The sequence below is a fragment of the Sebastes umbrosus genome, chromosome 8, assembly GCF_015220745.1.
Source record: "Sebastes umbrosus isolate fSebUmb1 chromosome 8, fSebUmb1.pri, whole genome shotgun sequence".
Classification (NCBI taxonomy): Eukaryota; Metazoa; Chordata; class Actinopteri; order Perciformes; family Sebastidae; genus Sebastes; species Sebastes umbrosus.
Window position 1 is genome coordinate 31,771,921 of NC_051276.1, and position 21,204 is coordinate 31,793,124.

At 41.0% G+C, this 21,204-nt stretch overlaps 2 protein-coding genes across 2 annotated transcripts; both read right to left on the minus strand.

Annotated features, from left to right (window-relative positions):
* Positions 1–454: 454 nt before the first annotated feature.
* adra2b (adrenoceptor alpha 2B) lies at positions 455–7,127 on the minus strand. The gene is made up of 2 exons (XM_037778116.1): positions 6,122–7,127; positions 455–4,873 (listed from the first exon to the last, which is right to left on the minus strand). Exon 2 carries the CDS (start codon positions 4,848–4,850, stop codon positions 3,258–3,260), a length of 1,593 nt encoding a protein of 530 aa, XP_037634044.1. The 5' UTR covers positions 4,851–4,873; positions 6,122–7,127; the 3' UTR covers positions 455–3,257.
* Positions 7,128–15,583: 8,456 nt separating this feature from the next.
* dusp2 (dual specificity phosphatase 2) lies at positions 15,584–19,611 on the minus strand. Its single transcript, XM_037779029.1, has 4 exons — positions 18,957–19,611; positions 17,563–17,684; positions 17,218–17,437; positions 15,584–16,431 (listed from the first exon to the last, which is right to left on the minus strand). The coding sequence occupies exons 1-4, from the start codon at positions 19,330–19,332 to the stop codon at positions 16,214–16,216; spliced, it is 936 nt and encodes a 311-aa protein (XP_037634957.1). The 5' UTR covers positions 19,333–19,611; the 3' UTR covers positions 15,584–16,213.
* Between the last annotated feature and the right edge of the window lie 1,593 nt (positions 19,612–21,204).

Genomic DNA, 21,204 nt, shown 5'->3' on the forward strand with positions numbered 1-21,204 from the left:
GTGTGTGTGTGTCTGTTTCATGACTTGAATAAAAGTATGTGGTGCAGAATGACACATTCAATATGTGTGTGTGTGCATGTGTGATATTTGGCAACACGCAATTCCTTATAGACTTGCTCTGTGTTTGTTGGCAAGCCGGCAGCATCACTGCTGCAGCTTACTGCTCATGTTCCACTGTGAAAGGAGATTTTCCAACGACATCTTGAACCGCCATCAACCCCACAATGTTATGTGCCATTTTCCTGAAGTTGTGTCGCCATAACGGCTGGGAATTGCTTCAGATTGCACTTTGGGTCAACATGTACAATATGCTCGAAAAAACATCATTCTGATAAAACCCATCTTATTGTTAATTATCTTCCTGGAAATGATTTTGTTTCTTTTCCCCCTCTCATCCCTGACGTTGTAACATGTGAAAATAAGATGAAATAAACGAACCGGGGAATGACTCATGTTTTTTTCAAGTAGCTTTATTTCCAAAACTGGAGAAGGGATGATGACAGATGGGGGGATAGAAGAAAGCTCAGACCAGGCAGTTTGGTCCAAACACAGGAGGAGGATGAGGAGAGACAATACAGGCGGTTTCAGGGGAAGAGGATGGTGATCAGGAGGCAGATTACTGCATCTGTCACCTTTAAGCCATAATTCATACTTTTTATAATAAACAAAGCAGCAGTCTCAACACATAAAGCCATGGTTTCGGTGTTAGGGGGTTAGGGGAGTTGGGGGTGGGGGGTGGGGGGTTTGAGCAGCATTGCAACTCATATTTGTTGGCCATGAATTCATGGCCTTTGTGTGTCTATCTTTGTTATAAATGCGTCGCTGTAGCTGTTTGTATTTCTGGAGAGAACGTTTTTCAGATGAGGGCAGTGAACAATTGTATACGTGCACTGAGCTCTGACTCTCAATCAGTTTTTTTTATTAGTTATTTGAATCTCCAAGCATCTCTGCGTGGTATGGATTGTAGCCTTAATGTGCACGAAGCCTGAAAATCGCTCGGCTGAAACTGGTGCTATTGACATTTTCATGTTCAATTATGAGGGAAAGTTTGCTGAAGAGAGATTTCCCTGCTGCTGCTTCTGCAGTGAGCTTGATAAATTGTACATCCATGAATGTGCTTGTATCTCCGATTTGAACATTTTTACTACAACTAGATGAATCAATGACAAATGTTGCATTGTAGTATTCTGCATTATATGAACATAACTCAAAGTTCCTTCAACTCAACATCCCCCCGAGCTCAAATATAGCTCCACAAAAGTTAGAGCTCCATGGCATGAAAATCCATGTCGCTCTTGTTTGAGATATTAAAAATCTGTACAGTGTTCTCGCTCTTTGATATCTGTTCCACTTTTACTTTCAGAATAAAAGCACAGTAACCGAACAATAAATACGTACGGAAAACACAAAAAACAAATAAATAATACAGTGTTTTCAATCTTCTGCCTCCCCCTCACCAAATATAAAGTTCATTAAAGCGACACAGAGCCAGATTATCACTGAGTCAGGCTGGTGTCCTTATGAGGCTCTTTGGTCCCTTGAGGGTGATCACTAAAAAGCCAAGTACTCAGACAGTATCTCTGATAACTCTCAGCTCAGTGAGACTTTCTCAACGATCAGTAGAAACATTCACAAAGTGACGCCTGCACCAGGAAACCTGGACTCTATTCTCACCAACGTTACAGTAGATCTGTAGCAGCCATGAGGAGGCACTGACACTACTGAAAAACACATTAAAGTCACACACACATGCACGCACACACTCATACAGGTCAGCAGTATTAGACAATTAGTAAATTGAAGTGTTGCTGCTGACAGCCCTTGTCCCATTGAGTCAATAAGCCAGTGTGCTGTTCACGGTCACAGACACATTTTCTTTTTTTTGTTTGTTGTTGTTGTTGTCAAGGACAGAGCCTCGGTCTCATGGTGAGAAAAATAAATGTACCATTCATGCTCTCGCCTCTCGGCTATAAACCAAATGTGCCATGTAAGGGTCCGCTGCAGGCGAGAGGTGTTGGTAAAGAGTGACTCAGACAAATGGATCTCAGAATAACCCATGTAGGCGTAATTAGAGGGGTATACATTACACATCTGTGTCTTTACAGTCAATGTCTACTTCAGATGTCTGGAAAATAATGTTCAATAAGAAGAATTTGTCAGTCTTCAGCAGATGCACCTCCCGTTAGATAACCTCTGGAGCACTTCCAAGAGGCTAAAAACAGTTTCTTAAAACGTCCAAATAGTTCATTGGAAGGATTGCTCAGTCCAGTCCAGTTGGTGTGATAAGTTAAAAAGCAGGAAAGCCAAGAGGATGAGGAGGGTCTGACTTTTACATCTCAATAACATACATGTGGTTTCTCTTTTTAAGTCCCAAAATCTGTATTTCATGGAAAGGTGAGAGCCAAGAGTGTCGTTACAAACAACCTGAGTGTCCCACACGCACCGAGAGCTGAGAGCGAGGTGTCTGACGTGCTGGCTTCTCCTCACGAAAAGCCCCCACAAGTTCAGTCTGAAAGGGCTCCCTTGTCTGTGCTTATCACACTTGGAATCGTCAGAAACCTTTTTGTTGTTACGCTTCTAGATAAAAATCAAGGAACACATGTTCTCCCTGCAGCTGCATGGGGCATATTAAGACTGCAGACGTAAGAAATCACCACTAACCTTGTGCTCTGTTTTGATGAATAAATGTCCCTAGGCTCACAGGGATCTAAGGTCACTTTTCCTTCTTTGTACTTTCCCCATTAGTCCCGGAGTATTTCATAACTTAAACAACTTATATATTACACATTAAACTGTCTTATTCAGGAGTTCATTCTCAATCCTGCATCCCCTCCTTGCCAGTTTTATACAGAGTGTGCTTGTACATTTCTCCTGTGATTCTGCACCAGCCTGTGTCCCAGCATTATCCATTATTCAATGTGATCTGGAGATAAAACTTTGCAATCAAAATCTTATCAGCGATACTGAAGTGCTAAGCAGTTTTGTGTCTGTCTGTCCTGTTTTCAACCCTGTAAAAATGGATCTGCTGCAAACTGAGATTTCACAGTCCGAGTTGCCTGTTTGGGCGAACTGTGGCTGTTGAAAGAGAGTCTCTCAGTTCTGGATTTTATGCTGGAACTTCCACAGTTCAACATATATATATATATATATTTTTTTAAAACAGCCCTTTGAGTGTTCTGAAAAAATGGAGATTTATTTGTTTTATATGTCTCAGAAACAGCATGTGTTTTGTGTGTCTCCATGTCCTGTACAGCGTGCTAGAAGAAAGTCCCCTTGGTGCTTCTGCACAGTATCTTCTTGAAGGCCTTTCTGAAGTCTTTGTTGAAGATGGTGTATATGACTGGGTTGAGTGAGGAGTTGCAGTAACCGATCCAGAAGAAAAAGGTAAAGAGTGGAGGTGGGATGGCGCACGTCTCCGGGCACACAGCCATCAGGGAGTAGGAGAAGAAGAAGGGGAACCAGCACACCATGAACACGCCGATGACCACCGCCAGGACGAAGGTGAAGCGCTTCTCTCTGTTCACCATGGCTTTACGCCTCGCTGCTCCAGGGGTGCTCTCTGGTTTGGACTTCCTCCCCGGAACCAGCCGAGACCCCTTGGAGGTGGCGATCATCTCCCTGTAGCGCTTCACTGAAGCTGGAGAGTAGACGCCCCCTCCTGCAGGTGAGCCCGGCATGCTGGCGCTGCAGTGACCTCCACCTTGGCTGTGCTCCATGTCGCTCTCTGAGCTTGAGGTGTCACCATTGTTATTGTCAGCTCTTCTCCATCCGTGCTTCTTGCCCTTCTTCCCCTTCTCTTTAGTCTTGTCAGGAGCAGGCTGAGGCAGTGGGGATGGAGTGGAGGGGTCGTGAGGAGTGGTATCAAGGGAGGTGGTGATGGGGCTCATGGCCTGAGAAGGGGATGGAGGCTGCAGGAGGTTATTGGAGGTGGAATTCTGGGAGGTTTCGGTCTCTCCTGGGTTAGGAGAAGGGGTGATGGCGAGGGTGGGGGGTCTGGCATTGGAGGTTTTGTTGGATGAAGGGGGGGTGCTGTCTTCAGCATCCTTCCCGTTGGCTTGTATGCATCGTGGAGGCTGACCAGGTGTAGCACTGCCGACCCCATCCTTCCTGGGCTCCCCAGGAGGGCAACGCGTCCTCTGTTTGGCAATTTGGTAGATTCTTATGTAGACCAGGATCATGATGACGCACGGCGCAAAGAAGGAGCCGATGGTGGAGTAGAGGATGTACCAGCGCTCATCGTTCAGCTGGCACTGAGGTCCTCTCTCACTCCCCTCCTCTCCTCCCTCGCTTTTGTTCAGTGAGAGCAGCGGAGGGAAGGAGATGACGGCAGAGATGAGCCACACCACCACGATAGCGGCTTTGATGCGCTTGGGAGTCCGCTGACGCCCGTAAGTCACCCTGGAGATGGACAGGTAGCGGTCCAGCGAGATGGCGCACAGGTGCACGATGGAGGAGGTGCAGAAGAGCACGTCCAGCGCCAGGTAGATCTCACACCACAGAGACTTGAAGTACCAGTAGCCGAGCAGCTCGTTGGCCAGAGAGAAGGGGATGATGAGGGTGGCCACTAAGATGTCCGCAGCAGCCAGGGACACCAAGAAGAGATTCTGGGGTCCCCGGAGAGCCCGGCTGGTCAGGACGGCGATGATGACCATGATGTTGCCCACGATGGTGAAGAGGACCATGAGGGTGATGGCGGTGGCGAAGGCCGCCGTGGCTTCAGGGGAGTAGGGAGCCAGCTTCAGGATGCTCTGGTTGCAGGGCACCGACGCTCCCGAGGCTCCGGAGGCTCCGGAGCTGCTGTTCCAGCCGCTCAGCTCCATGGAGCAGCCGTTCTCCAGAACCGAGGCCATGCTGGGGTTCGCTTTCCACGAGTCTTTACAGACACAAAAATATCAGACAGGCACAGAACATTGTGTCAGACCCAACTCACATCTTACATCAGGAGTACCAACTTTTACCTTCCGGCAGGAGATACAGAGTCCCACGATGCAGATTGAACCGTTACAAACATTAATTCTTGACGATGTCTATTAAACTCCTCAACAACTCGTAACATAAAGCTATCATAAGGACAGTGCAATATGTTTAGACGGTGCAATATGTTAAATAGGGACAGTGCAATATGTTAAAATGGGACAGTGCAATATCTTACATTAGGACAGTGCAATATGTTAAATAGGGACAGTGCAATATCTTAAATTAGGACAGTGCAATATGTTAAATAGGGACAGTGCAATATCTTACATTAGGACAGTGCAACATGTTAAATAGGACAGTGCAATATGTTAAATTGGGACAGTGCAATATGTTAAATAGGGACAGTGCAATATGTTAAATAGGGACAGTGCAATATGTTAAATAGGGACAGTGCAATATGTTAAATAGGGACAGTACAATATGTTAAATAGGGAAAGTGCAATATCTTAAATTAGGACAGTGCAATATGTTAAATAGGGACAGTGCAATATGTTAAATAGGGACAGTGCAATATCTTACATTAGGACAGTGCAATATGTTAAATAGGGACAGTACAATATGTTAAATAGGGAAAGTGCAATATCTTAAATTAGGACAGTGCAATATGTTAAATAGGACAGTGCAATATGTTAAATTGGGACAGTGCAATATGTTAAATTAGGACAGTGCAATATGTTATATAGGGACAGTGCAATATGTTAAATAGGGACAGTGCAATATGTTATATAGGGACAGAGCAATATGTTGCATCTGTGTAATATTGGACTATTGTCTGTGCAATATGGGCTGGACGGTAGACGGTGCAGTGCATTACTACCTGGGTGCAATACCTGCCATGGTGTGTGTGATAGTATGTGCCATTATGTATGTGGACTGTGTATGTGTTGAAACATCTGTTCTTGTGTGGAATCGTTTATTATTGTTGTTGATGCTGTTTTAATTTAGTGTTTGTAACTGCAGTTGGACTGCAGGAGTCCAGGAAAAATGTCCCCATGGGGACAATAAAAGTATATCTTATTTTATATGTTTGGTCACTGAATAAAATAAAATGTTTAATAATGTTATCAGAAGATTATCATGTTTGTGCATAATAAAATACAACATTTATGTGATTATAATAAAATATAATGAGTGTAATATTTACCTCAGTTGCTGTTTGTTGTTTTATCCCTGTGTTGTTTCCAGGCTCTCTTGCATCCTCCTCTCTCGCAGCTCCTCCAAGTCCATTTTAAGCATTCAAAACAGTCCTGGGCAATGCGTCAACACACGGATCCCTGCTTTGCTTTCCAGTTAAAAAATGCCACTTTGAAGAACTGATTAAAAATAAATAAATAAAAATGTTTGTGACTCTGACTGCTGCTGCAACAACCTTTTTGCAGAGTTACAGTAAAAAATAAAATAAAAAATGAAAACTTCTTTTACGCACGAAGTTTGATCCTTTTGTTTTTTACCCCTCAGTGGATTAACTACTGTCTTATAGATGTGGAAGATTTACAATAATATAATATAATTTAGTAATGTTATTTACAGCGCAGTGACATCGAATAGAAGAGATCAGAAGAGAGTAGATAGTCTCTCCTCCTGTGAGATCTTCGTGCGTCCTCGTTTGGAGACGCGCGTAAAACCGAGAGTCTCATCTGAACAGCGAGACGCAGAATGGTTCAAGATAAAGTGAAATAAAAGTTACTGTGGGATATTTATAGTGGTTTACTAATGAAAAGATGTTTTCTCCTGACTGATGGAGGCGTTTCCAGTCGGTCGAACAACAGAAAGTTGCGATATGAAGCCAAAACGCGCAGTTTCTTCAGCAGTGAAAACGATCCGTGCAGAGCAGCTTCAGTCTGTGCGTCTCTCCTCGGTCCTCTGGTCCTTTTGGTGCTTCTGTCTCCCTCTGAAGTTCACCAGGATACCAGATAACAGCAGGTCCTCTGGTGCACCACAGGCTCCTCACAGAGGCGCAGCAGCTCCACTAGTGAACAGAACAGGACCTGAAGGAGTGATGAGTGGAGGGGTAACTCCCATCTCACATCTCCTCTTGCGCTTCTTTTTAGACCTGGTGATGTCATTGTGGAGCTGTGGGCGTCATGGGATCCTTACTTTCTCTCTCTCTATCTCTCTCCCTTTTTCTCTCTCTCTCTCCCTTTCTCTCTCTCTCTCTCTCTCTCTTTCTCTCTCTCTCCATCTTTCCCTCTCTCTCTCTTTCTCTCTCTCTCTCCCTATCTCTCTCGCTTTCTCTCTCTCTCTTTCTCTCTCTCTCTCTCCATCTTTCCCTCTTTCTCTCTCTTTCCATCTTTCCCTCTCTCTCTCTCTCTCTCTATCTCTCTCCATCTTTCCCTCTCTCTCTCTCTTTCTTTCTCTCTCTATCTCTCCATCTTTCCCTCTCTCTCTCTCTCTCTCTCTATCTCTCTCCATCTTTCCCTCTCTCTCTCTCTTTCTTTCTCTCTCTATCTCTTTCTCTCTCTCTCTCTCTTTCTCTCCATATTTCCCTCTCTCTCTCCATCTTTCCCTCTCTCTCTCCATCTTTCCCTCTCTCTCTCTCTTTCTCTCTCTCTCCATATTTCCCTCTCTCTCTCTTTCTCTCTCTCTCTCTCCATATTTCCCTCTCTCTCTCTTTCTCTCTCTCTCCATATTTCCCTTTCTCTCTCTCTCTCTTTCTCTCTCTCTCTCTCTCTCTCTCTCCCTCTCTCTCTCTCTCTCTCTCTCTCTCTCTCCATGTAGCCCCCCCTCCCTCCCTGCCTTCATCCCTCTCACATTAAATAAGATAAGATAAGATGAACCAAGAACATTGCGACAAAGTGTAAAAGAACATTAAGACATAATTAAAACAGTTATAAAAACATTAAATATTAGAAAATGAAAACAAGCTAAAAATAAAATCTATAATAAGATAAGATAAGATAAGATGAACCTTTATTAATCCCTGGAGGGAAATTCAGGTGTCAAAGCAGCAACATCAGCAAACAGAGTGAAACACAGGAGAGGTAAAGGTATAGAAACATTATAAAAACAATAATAGAGATATGAAAGATACAGAGTGAATGGGTGAACAAAGTGTGTGCAGTCCGTCAATAAATAAATGTAATATGTGCATATGTGCAGTCTATAAAGTGGTATATAGGATGTATAGTGTAAGTAAGTGTAAAGTGCGCCAGTGGTTAGAGTCCAAGATGGTTGCAGATAGTGCATGTTTAAAGGCAGATAGTGCATGTTTAAAGGCAGATAGTGCATGTTTAAAGTTCTTAAAGTCCTAATAGTTCTCATAAGGGGGTCAGCCTTGGTTGTGGAGTCTGATGGCTACCAGCATGAAGGACTGACCCAGGCGCTTTGTGTTGTGCCGAGGGAGAAATGTATACCCAAGACCCTCAACCAACGCACTTCTATTAGAAATGGCTTGTTGGGTGGCACTGATGCGATCAATTAACTCCATGGGAGGCTGAGGTGTCCAGCTGGGAGAGCTGAGCTGATGCCATCTGCCTTACAGGAAACATTAGTTTCATTCCAGGGACTCCTGCACTTTTTAAAGCTACTCAGTCATCATCATCATCATCATCATCATCGTCCTCTTCAATATGTGGCACAGCACATTTGGCTGATCAATGCTTTCCAATTAGAAAGCCGGTGTGATCTCTGAATCTTTACACTTTGTTCTTCACACCAGTTTCCATGTAACCTCCAACAACTCCAGTCATTTAGGGCCAATAAACGTTTTCAGTGCGCGCAGCAGCCGGAGGTCTCACTGAAGGGCACCGATACTCACGTTTTATAGCTGCCCAACCTCGTCACAAGCCTGTTCTCGGATGTTTGGTTAGGATAGGTTAAAGGGTTTGAGGTTGTACAGGCCAATAAGGCTGCAGCTAACATTTATTTTCATTGTCGATTAGTTGTTTGGTCTATAAAAGGTCAGAAAATGATGAAAAATGTCATAAATGTTCCCCAAAAGCCCAAGATGACGTCCTCAAATGTCTTGTTTTGTCCACAACTCAAAGATATTCAGTCAATAGTTGACAACCGAATCAATTAATCTATTAATCGTTGCAGCTCTACAGACCAAAATACACCTAGGTCTTGTAAGATTTGTATACATGCTGCAGTGTTGTGGTGCGAGTGTGTTATCATGGTCATCTATGTCCTTAAAGAGGACCTGTTATGCTTTTGTGTTTTTTCCCTTTTCCTTTAGTGTGTTATATAGTTTTTGTGCAAGTGAAAGGTCTGCAAAGTTACAAAGTCCACACCAAAGGGAGTTACTCTCCCCAACAGAAACACTGCTCCCGAACTGCCTGAAACGCCTTGATTGAAGTCCCGCCTTTTTCCTCTGTAACGTGATGATGTCACCAAGTAACACATTTGCATTACACCTGCCTAGCGGCTCGTTTGGCACGCCCTCAAACAAAGCTAGTTAGTGCGGAGCTGGAGCAGAGTCCAAAGAGTTTTGTTCGGGCAGGAGCTCAAACAGAGCATTTCAGACGGAGGGTGGGAAGAGGTGCTGCAGAACAGCCGGTATGAGAAATATGAAGCGTTTTTTTGAACATTAAAGCATGGTAACATGTTCTAGTAGAACCTCAAAATACAAGTGTGCAACTCTTTAACACAGTTTGCCAGAGCACCTCAAAGCCTGAAAACAGAGCCATGAGGAGGTGCAGAAGTTTTCTCTCAGAACACTTGAATTACAATATGCTGAAAGGTTATTATGGAATTTTTGCCCAGTGATGCCAAAAACGTTCTGCCTACTTACGCTTTAAAGACGGACTCATCCCCAGCTGTGAGAAAAGTAGTCGTAGTAGTTAAAAGTTCCCAACTTTAGGATCTTCAATAAAGTAAAAGCCCTCACTCTGAGAAATGATCCCCTTCAGAGGGCTTCATAAATCATTGATGCTTTAAACTGGAGGTGGTCAGATTTCGCACAGAAACTGGTAATTACAAGCGTCACATAAATGTTGCAGTTAAAGTGAATCATTTCTAGTGAAATTATAAAGTCTCCTCGTGCTCAGCTACCTCGCCCTCCAAACTGGGTATAAATGCACTGCGTTACCTTCCACCTCTGCTCACTGTTCCAGCTGCAGGGCAGAGGCCACTTGCTTCCTGTGCTCATGCATTTACATCATCACTTGACATCCATTTAAATCCCTCTGCATTATGCACCCTGCAATACTCCCCCCCCCCAAGAAGCAGCACAGACATTCGCTGCACCCCCTCATGATTTGTTGCCCACCTGAGATCAAGTGCTCGATTGTTCAATTATCGAGTGAAACCGACGTCACGCTGCTGTTTTACTGAGCTGGTTGCAGAGTTTATCCCGTGGTGTTTAAAAGTAGGTAGGTGGCCTCTGTGATATAAACTCACAACAATACAGCCTACACATGCACACACACAGTCTTATGAATGGTGTGTGGGTAGGTGGTCGTGTTTACTTGTTTTTGTAGTGCGTCCCCCACGCATTGCTGCTTTAATGAGAGAGAAACCCAGCTAGCCACCCGTGGAATTACAATTGGGAGCCCTGCTATCTCTGATTGTGTGACCTGAAGCAGCAGCCAATAATGGTTCGTACATTTTCTGCTCCACGCTACACATTCTAAATATAAAGGGAAAGAGAATAAAGCTTTTAGCGGGAGAGTGCACTCCAATCAAGTGTCTCTGTTTCCATGGGTGAGCCGTGCTTAGTAACACGCTGAAAATGCATTCTGGGGGAGAGGGGTGTGTCACGGATGCCAAGGTTATGGAGACTGAACGGCACACAGCGTTCAGCGCTCAGTACACCAGCTTCTGGAGTGATTGTTGTGTAAGAGTATGTGGTACACACACACACACACACAAACAGTACTCAAGCCTGGAGAAAATGTTTCCGTCATGGATCACAAACAGCGGAGTCTTGCTTGACATCCACACCGGAAAAAGTTTGCATCTGGTCTGTAAAAGGGCATCCAATCTTTGAGAAAACTTTTCTTCCATTCACGGTCTCTTGGTACAGTGAGCTCTAACACAACTAAGGAGGAGAAGAAGAGGAAGAAGTGGAGATAAATTGTCTTTAAAGACAGTTTCCCAAATGAGTGAAGCCAGATAACTGCAGGTCAGCACACTGCAGAGTTGTCGTAGGAGTCTGAGCACATTATGGTTCAGGTCCAAATCAATTACAGCCCAGTACCTGCCCTTTGGATGCTTTCAAGTTAGACCTTCTTTTTTTTTTTGAGTTATTGGCTTCTGCCTCCTGTTTTCTGTGCGTGTGTGCTCGTGCACCTCTGCCTTTGTGAGGACCAGTTTGATTTTTTAGAAATGGAGAGTTTGGAAACTGGGGACATTTTGGCCATGAAGAAAAGAGGTTAAGTGAAGCTACTGGTCGGGGTTAGGCATGTAGTTTGGATGTTTAATGTCATAGTTGGGGGACAAAGGCAGCTGTTCCTAAACTTTTTGGCTTTTAACCCTTTTATAAAAGAAGTAATGTCTTCTTGCAACCACTTGTCAGAGGTTACATGTGACTATGAGTTACAAGCAGCTCCGCCAAATAGTGATTTTCTCTTCTTAGATTGAGTATTTGGATGGTTTTAGAGGCCTTAACCCTCTGAGACCTGCGGGATCATGGGCGATCAGCTTCTTTCAGAGGCTGTAACAGGCTCAGAGTGAAGATACAGATATCATATGAAACTAAAAACCTAAGGAATCCATCGGTACAACGTCATACTAGCTTGTCGGGAAGGATGGTAAATAACGCTCCAAAGTTGGGCTAAATTTTGGTGAGGAAAAATGGGCATGGGCATTTTCAATGAGGTCTCTTGACCTCTGACCTCAAGATATGTGAATGAAAATGGGTTTTATGGGTACCCACGAGTCTCCCCTTTAAAGACATGCCCACTTTATGATAATCACATGCAGTTTGGGGCAAAAAACATGCAGCTTTTTGAATGCAGTATAAATGTGTTATTTTCGCCTATTCTAAAATTATGTATTTTTAATATTTCTGCATACTGGGGTCCCTAAACAGTCTCTGAATTACATAAATTGTGTATCACTGTAAAGCTGAGACTCTTGTGGATCCAAAGAGCCCAACTGTATTCATGTGTGATGATGTTAGTCCCCATAGTAGCCATTTCATTGTAGTGAGACCATTTTTTTTTATTTGACCTCACTGTATAAAATGACCTGTGGTGACCTCTAGGATAATCACAGCCTCGTGAAACTTTACAGCCACAAACTAGAGACCTAGAGCATTCAGAGGATGGATGGATTTCCTAGCTAGATTGACAATAAGGGGGTTTCCGAGCAGTTTACATAACAGAAGTGCTCGCCATCCAATTGCCGAAAAATGCAATTCTTGCAGAAATCTCCAAATGTCAAAGTTTTTGATACCAAATCACAGCATGACTTTTTCTATGGTGTTCCTCCAGATCTGGGTGTCTTAATGTGGTATTTTGGAGGGATTTTTGATAATTTTGTATCAATTATCGATAGGTAAAAAATGGTTAAATTTAGCACCAAATCTGTGTAACATATGGTATCGATGATGTACACCACTTCTATGTGTCATCTACCGTTGACCTGCTATCTCCTCCTAAAGACCTCCTGTACCCCCCTAAAAAAGACAAGAACGGGTCTATTGTGGGTCTCCGGGGGTTAAAAGTTAAAAGAACAGAATTCACATAAAAAAGCCTGAAAAAATATACATAGTAATATGTTTTTCATCTTGTTTCCTATCTGTTCATATTGTCACGACCCCTTCCAGTGAACTCACTGGAATGCATTATATCCGTGAAGGTCCTCAGAGGAATAGCATTACAAGCAGGAATGTGTGTATAACCTGCAAACAATTACAGGGAGCGCTCCCAGATGGTCACACAGTAATTTTCCTGACTCCATTTGTAATGATGACACGTGTGTGTGCATGCAAGCCAGCGCATGTGTGTGTGTGTGTGTTATATCACCACATTGTAATTCCCCAGCAAACAATATCACACATATTGCTCCTATTATCTGTTAGCAGTTTTCTCCGACTGTGATTTATTGTTTGAGTGACACAGCCGTGGATAGGAAATACTGTAAGTGTGATCACTGTGCAAATCCCTAATCTCCCACGCTCCTCTTTTTCTAGGCTACATATACCACAAACACATATACACACACACACACACACTGCTGGGAGGTACTGCCACAGCAGCCTAATGTAATATGATTGATTGTGACACTAGTTTAATGTGGACGCGGAGTAACGGTGAAAGAGCCCGACTGACTGAATACAACAAACGAGATGAGAGAGACGTTCAAATGAACGGAGGTGGAACAGTCTGCTTCCACTGATAAATAAATGACCATGATAGGAAGTGTGTGTATGTGTGTGTGTGTGTGTGTGAGAGAGAGAGAAATGTGTCTTGTCTGTGTAATATAAAGGCTGCCTCAGTTAACAAACAGTCTGCTGGCGTCATCTGCTGGATGCTTTTGATTTCTGGTAATTTCAGAAGCTGTCACCAGAGAGTGCTATCTCACTACGAACTAATATCCAGAGCTCGTTGTAGCACTGTTTCAGTGATAGAGGTAGAAATCTGGCTGATTTTTCTTTTTAAACTACCTGAAGTGGTGGAAGAAGTACTCTGATCCTTAAATTTAGTAAATACACCAGTACAACAATGTAAAAATACACAATTACAAGTCAAATCCTACTTAATGTGAAAGCACAGAGGTATTACCAGCAACATGTACTGTATTTCAAGTAAAAGTACTTATATAATATTATATGTTACATGTATTAATATTATATATAATAAAAGACAGTATTTTACTGTAGTAACTGGTTGAGGTGGAGCTAATTATAACTTCTTTACTGTATATACATTGAGGTAGTTTCGGTTTGACCCCCTGCCAAAGGGTCATGAGATAAATCTGGCTACACACATTTTTATTCTTTTTACAAACTTTTCTCTAATCTTTTGCTTTTTTGGGGGGAAATATTGGATAATTTTACCTCTTCTGGCGCCAAGCAGTTATTTTAATGAACCATTTGAGATATTTAGAGGAGAAATCACTGTTTGGTGGAACTACTGACAACTCAAAGAGGAGCCCCAAATAGACAATGCAATGTATTTTATAGACTTATCATGTGTTTTTTAATGTAAAAATCTTAATCTGAATTGTAACTGGTAACTAAAGCATTAATGTGGTGGAGTAAAAAGTACAATATTTATACAATAGTATAAAGTACAAATACTTCAAAATTGTAGTGTAAAAAGATGTACTTACTGTAGTTACTTTACACCCCCTACACAGTCTGACTATCTGTACTAAAACTGACATAATATTTATCTATCTTCTCCCTTTCTTTATGCTTTAATAGAAAATAAAAAGGTATTGAAGAGGTTGACTATGAAACATATTTACAGTGGAAATGTTTGCATATTTGGTCTTACAGTAGATAGATGATTTTTGCACAGATTTGACCGTGTAGATGTTTTTTTCTATCATTGAATCTCAGCCCCCGCGCCTCCAACACTTCATTTAATTGAACAGGGATCTTGAAGGGCAACAACATGCAACTGAATGCTACGCTTGATAGAAATATCCATTAAAATGAGTCAGCCTTTATACCTCAAATGGACGTCGACCGCATGTGACTGTGAAAGTCTGAAAGAACACAAACCAGAACAAATGTTATTTTTCTGGGTTTCAGCTGAAGTGAAAGTCTTAATCAGAACCTGAAAACTCCGAGGTTGTTTCTCTGCTTCGTGACTGGAAAACTGTAGCTAATGGAAGGAAGAAGTCAAGCATAAAAGTTACGCTTGAGTACATTTTGTGAAATGGATACTTGCAAATGAGAGGAAGTGGATTACTTTAGCTATGGCTATGAGAAGAGCGTGGGCGGCATAATTAGCATGGGGGGATGAGGTAGTGGAGGCAGCTGGTGTTAAACGCTCTATTAGTGGTGGTTCTTTGTCGTCTCGGCCTATTTAAGTTTAAGTTTACTGCATTTTGTTTCTACAGTTCATAATAGAAGACACTATTTATAACAATTCAGTGTTCAAAATAGTGTGACTTGACAAGAGACCTTTACTCATGATAAAATAAAGTATGTGACCTGTGGTTCTTCTGACAAACAACCGGTATGAACGTAGATCGGCGTGGATGATAAGCCGTAAATCTTGCAAAATGAGGAACCAGCGTTCTGTTTAACTAAAAACAAATGCAGTATGTAACAAGAAGGCATTGTTGGTATGGTTATGTGGTTAAAAGTCTACATGAGAAGTTCTTTATTTGACTTTCCAACTTCCTGATTACGAAAGGTCCTTTATGGCTTTCTGCTCTCTTGCAAGTGTACACATTCTGTGACAAATGTCCTAAATTGTTCTCACAACTTAAGTGGATGTGAAATTGGGTGTTGAGGTCAAAAAGGACATGAGACTGTAAAACCCATTCTCTGTGGATAATTCTCCAAAATGCTCAGCAATTGCAGCGTTTTAATACCTTCTGGTTTGACAGTAAGAGTGCAGCAACTTGGTCAGTATGTGAACTTATGCATTTGTAATGTGGACTATATATATATATCGACTGTATCTTTTAGGATATAAGAAGTGAAATGTGTGTCACAGCATGTATGATATAAGGACACTATACAGAGTAAACGGACTCAGTGTGTTCTCCAGCATGTTTTTATTTCAGTGGAAAAAACAGCAGGAATCAGCCAAACCTTAAAGTGCAGTAACAGACAGTAATAATGCTCACACTGTCTTAAGAAATGTTGAAATAATAAATACAAATAAAAAACATCTATTTACATAACTTCTTCCAGCTTGAGTGTAACAAGTGTGCATTTTTTATATATTAGATAATAAAATTCCTCCAGTGTTGCCTCGAGTAGTTAACACAGTGTCGTCTCGTGAAAAGACGTGTCATGTCACAGTGGTCGGAAATGTGAAGGAATGACTTCCAGTATGAAAATAAGACAGCCCTTGCAAAAGATCAGGCACATAAATCAGTATAAAATGTCAGAGGGAAATTAGCTGCTCCAACTTGCTGGCTCAGAATCATTATTGTTTGTCAGTTTCTCCTGAAAGTACAGTAGGAGTTCAGATCCAGCAGTCATGTGATGCCAGCAACACAAGTAGCTTTTCTCTGAATGTACAAAGTTTACACTGCTTTCAATAGTACAAACAGTGCATTTGTAAACATGAGTCCTGATAATGCTCTGAGTGTAACGCCTACAAGAGGCAGGAGAATGGATTAAAAAAGAACAGTCATGCTGCCTCTTGATGTGTCTGCGTCTTCATCCCTGGCAGAGCACGTCTGTCTCGAACTGCAGCAGCTGTCCCATGAAGGCCAGGTTGGGGGATATGACCTGACGCCGCTGCTTCACAAAGTCAAACGCCTCCTCCAGCTTGACGTGCTGCGTGTGCATGAGGTAGGCCAGGCAGATGGTGGCTGAGCGGGAGATACCTGCCTGGCAGTGCACCAGCACCCGACCGCCGCTCTGCTTCACCGAGTCTGGAGGCGGAACGGAAAAGAAACCAGACGAAATGGAAAGAGGAAGAGACTGATCAGCATATTGCGTTCCATTACACATCAGAATCTTTGACATCACTGAGAATGTTTTACAAACAGGAATACAAAGAGAGATTTAATCTGAATCCACCCAGAAATTAAAATGCATTGTCATTATTCACCATTAATGAAGTTAGTTCTTTTAAATCCAACTCTGTCTTCTCCTGAACTAAACTTTATGAGGTAAAGGGGTCAAATATAAAGAGTTTCTCTTCTGTTGGAGAAGTATACGTGGGCATGTAAGCTGTATATGTGGGTATGCAGATGATATTGATATGTATATGTGTTAAATCTGTACATGTGGAAGGGCATACACGGCTACATACTTCAAAAAGTGAGGATGGAGCCTACAGTTCTCCAGAGGACTGAGTTATGACCCACAAGTTCTGTGGCATGCCTCTTTTTGTGCATATACACTGTACATGTATATAAAAATGGGAAAAGGGTATTAGGTACAAATATCTGTAAAGTTTTGTGCCTTTTCCAAATAAAAAAATAATTCTCTTCTGCATCGTGTGCAGCATAATCGTGTTGTTTTGTAATCAGACGATTACACTGTTGGTCCTTAAGTCGAGGCTGCAGGATGGATTATAGTGTCCAAGCTGCTTAGAGATTTGTTTTGGATATTTTGTGTGTTTCATCAAGAGTGTAGAAGACGAGACTAATTCACTGTGTGTTTGACTGTTACACAGGTTTGGGTGCTCTGGATGTTTAGGGGGAGAGACTCACCGATGAAGGCGATGGCTGTGGAGAAGCACGCTCTGATGTCAGCAACGAGGCTGTCCTCCACCGTGAGCCTCAGGTACTGGAGCTCGCTCTCATAGAAGTTGGGGCATGTGGAGGAAACGTTGAGCACGGCGGTGATGCCCGCTGCTGCCAGGGTCTCTCTGCGGGAGGAGTGGAGGGCACTGCCCAGAAACAGGAAGGGCAGCAGCTCCACTGGACCATCCTACAATTTACAAAAAAAAAGAATAATCACTACACAGTTTTGGTCTTTTTTATGCTATATATTTTCCAGTTGTATTACATTATGTGTTATCTTTTGATACGTTAAAAATGTGAATTGTATCTTACCTGATCATATGCTGGTGTCCTGCGACCTGACACTGTTGGCTCTGGTTCCACTGTGGAGAGGCGACTGCTGGCTGAGCTGTAACAGAGCTCTGGGTAGGCCTCTGAAAATCCCTCAAATCCATCTAAATGGAGGTAATATTAGTTAAGCCCCGAGCTTTCACCAAAGTCCTTCTTAAAAATGTGTTATGTATGAAACAATAATAATAATGTGGTAAACATGAAAATAAGCTTTTATATACTTATTTTTTAAATTGCAGGTTCAACAGTTTCTTTATCCTTTAGCTTTGATTATGGAGATTTACACAAGCTAAACTCTTATTTATTCTTAAAATATATTAGTATGCTCAGTACACAGATATTATTCAACACATTTATAATAATATAATAAAATAAATGTATTTATATAGCACTTCTCAAAACAGATTTTACAAAGTGCTTCGCAAGACAATAAAAGCAGATAAATAAAGTAAAAGATATGGTAACTGTTAAAACAGAACATATCAATAATATTAATAATAATAGAAGTGGTAAAATGGTAGGACAAGTTGATAAAACAAATATACAGTATATATATATATATACATAAATGTGAATAAATGTACACATGCGTCCAGAAAAGGATGTATATATATTTATACCCAGTATTCTACTTATAGTAATGCTATCCTAAAAAAATGTGTTTTTAAAAGTTTTTTAAAAGTGGATACAGTTAGATGATTAAAGAGGTTAAAGAGGTTTACTACATGGAAAACATCACTGTAAGGTTACAACTAAAGACAGATGTATTCTTAACTTAGTGGTCCCCAATAACTTCATTTTTCTTAATTGATGTGAAGTAAATGAATATGTAACAACTTGGGTATTTTTATTTTTTATTCTTGTATTCATTTTTCTTGGTATTTAAGTACATTTACTTTACTTGTACTTTGCTTTCCATTTTATGCTACATTTATGACACTTATAGTTACTTTTTACATTAAAAAAACATGATATGATGCAGTACTATACTACTAATCTACACAGTAGTATACAAAGTATCTGAAAGTGGCTCCACATTGATGGACTACGACAATAAAAAGCTTTATACGCTAAAAACTGAATAATGAAACTTTTCTGCATAATGAGTACTTTTACTTAAGATACTTTAATTACATTTTGCTGATAATACTTCTGTACTTTTACTTAAATAACAATTTGACTTCAGGACTTTTACTTGTATTTTTGTTTATTATTATTCCTGGATTCAAAGTGGATACAGAGTTAGATGATCGTATCTCTATATAGGAAATGCATTCCAGAGTTTGTAGCTGCATGTTTTTTCTTGCAAAGTCAACAGCAGCCCTAAAAGAACAACATTTTGGTTTGTAAAAGTAGTTTTAAAAAAATCTTATTACCTTGTAGGAAGCAGATCTGTGTGTGGACTTCGTTGTGTAGAGCTGTGAGCAACATCTGGGCCACACTCTCCACCTTCAGCTCGGCCACGGAGCTGCTGCTCTGGTCCACCACCACCACCGGGCAGAACTCTCCGCTCCGCAGCCGGCCGAGGAGCGCCTTGTCCGGCACCAGCCACTCCAGAGCCACCACGGAGCTCTTGGATCTGCGACGCAGCATCGAGTTCCAGTTCACGTTTCTGGACTCAGAAATGTGCGCAAACGAGAAGTCGAGGAAAGGTCTGCAGTCGAGCACCACCTGAGTATGTGAACCAGGGCTACTGAGTATGTGAACCAGCTCATTGCTAGTTATCTCCAAAGTCTCACTGCTGGAGGTCATGGCTGAACAACAACAAAAAAATTGTATTTAAAAATAATTTAAAAGTAATAAATAATTGTTCTTAAATAAAAATGATCACAAAAAATAAATATATTTTTTTGTGATAATTTTCGTTATAAAGTAGGCTACTTGTTGGAGATGACTTTATAATCTACTGTACTTGTTGGGTCTGTTTAAAAGCAGCTTCAGATTGAGAGTTTCACTCTTCATTGATAACAGCTGGAGGAGGGGGCGGGGTCACGACGTCACAGAGCGGAACGACCATATATGGACGGCCGCCACTCCTCATATGGACACTGACGTCAACACTGATTTTCCTACCGCGCACGTGGTCGTTTTGGGGTTATCCCGTGTTTTTGTGTTGAGTGACGTCATGCTGCGAGTTAAAACTGAACCCTCTTTCACTGAAACAGCAGAGTTGAGATATTTAGATTAAAGCTGAGCTTCTCTACCCTTTACCAAAGGAAGTTTATTCAAGTGTGCTATTAGTGTACTTCATTTAAACTTAAAATAAGAGAGTGTGCTTTCAGTTTACTTTTTATGTACTTATCAGAGAGATATACTTAACAAAATTATACTTAAGTATACTTGGCTTCTACTGACAATAGAAAAGTCTAAGTACACTTTGCTTATACTGACAAGTATACAGAAAAGTCTAAGCATACTTGGCTTCTACTGACAAGTATACAGAGAAGTCTAAGTATACTTGGCTTATGTTTACTTTTTGATAGAGTAGCCTATTAGAGTGTGTGAGAGTTTGTAAAGGATGTTTCGATATTAATTTACTTTAAATCATCAAGAATTTTCTACATTTTTTCATTCTCCGTTCACCATGGAGGCATGCGAGAAAAATTAAATGAAAATAATTGTATTAATTAATTAATTAATTAATTATTATTATTATTTATTTATTTTAATTATTTTTTTTTAATCTCATCACAAAACATAAAGTCAAATAACAAAAGGAGCAAGTCTCTTTATGTAATACATAAATTATTGGCTAAGTACTAAACGTTAAAGAAAATGTACAAGTATACTTGCAGTAAAAACTATTAAACTAGTAGTTTACTGAGTGTATACTTTAAAGTGTACTTTCATAAAAAAGTGGGCTACAAGTATAACTAGTAAACTAACAGCATATAAGTTCACTTCCTAGTATAGTTGCTTTACAAAATACAACTTAGATGTAAACTAGTTGTGTACTCAAAGTATACTATTCTTACACTTAAGTATACTTTTATAAACTAAAAAGTGGGCCAATTTAGTCCCAAGAAGTATTGTAGTATACACTTACAAGTATACTACTATTGCATTGATTTTAATACTTATACTACTAATACTACATAAAGTATATTTGGGAAATACACTTTATGTACATTGTACTGTACTTAAACTTGTATACTACTACTAAGTATACTACTTTTCATGAGGGTAGGAGGTCACTGCATCACCGCTTCTGTTTTCATGCCCCACGCAGATCACACATACTAAAGTAACACTTCCTCTTTGTTTGTTGCTTTCCACCTTGGGGAAAAGTAAAATGTTGCAATGAGGAAATACCAGAACTGAACTGAATTGCTTTGTTGCTGCTCTGCTGGGAAATCATCTGTATCTTTCTTCTCTATGACATTATTACACTGCAGAATAATAAAACCTCTGCCTCACAGTGCACACCGGTTATATCGAATGCACAGACACAACTATTGTTTCTGCTCATTATTATGAGGATTTAGACCCGTCGCCAGTTATGGATTACACAGCTTTATAACACACGTTTCATTTTGCACACAGGCGAGGTGGACAGCAACATATTAAAAATAGTCCATAAAGTTTTTCATACATTTGCACTCCAAGTACATTTTACTTACACTC

Bases quoted from the DNA above. Each gene is read 5' to 3' on its own strand.
- adra2b (XM_037778116.1), bottom strand. From the start codon at position 4,850: ATGGCCTCGGTTCTGGAGAACGGCTGCTCCATGGAGCTGAGCGGCTGG.
- dusp2 (XM_037779029.1), bottom strand. From the start codon at position 19,332: ATGACCTCCAGCAGTGAGACTTTGGAGATAACTAGCAATGAGCTGGTT. The intron at 17,685-18,956 runs GTAATAAGATTT...ACCTCCATTTAG, and splicing joins ACAGATCTGCTTCCTACAAG to ATGGATTTGAGGGATTTTCA. The intron at 16,432-17,217 runs GTGAGTCTCTCC...TTCCGCCTCCAG, and splicing joins CACAGCCATCGCCTTCATCG to ACTCGGTGAAGCAGAGCGGC.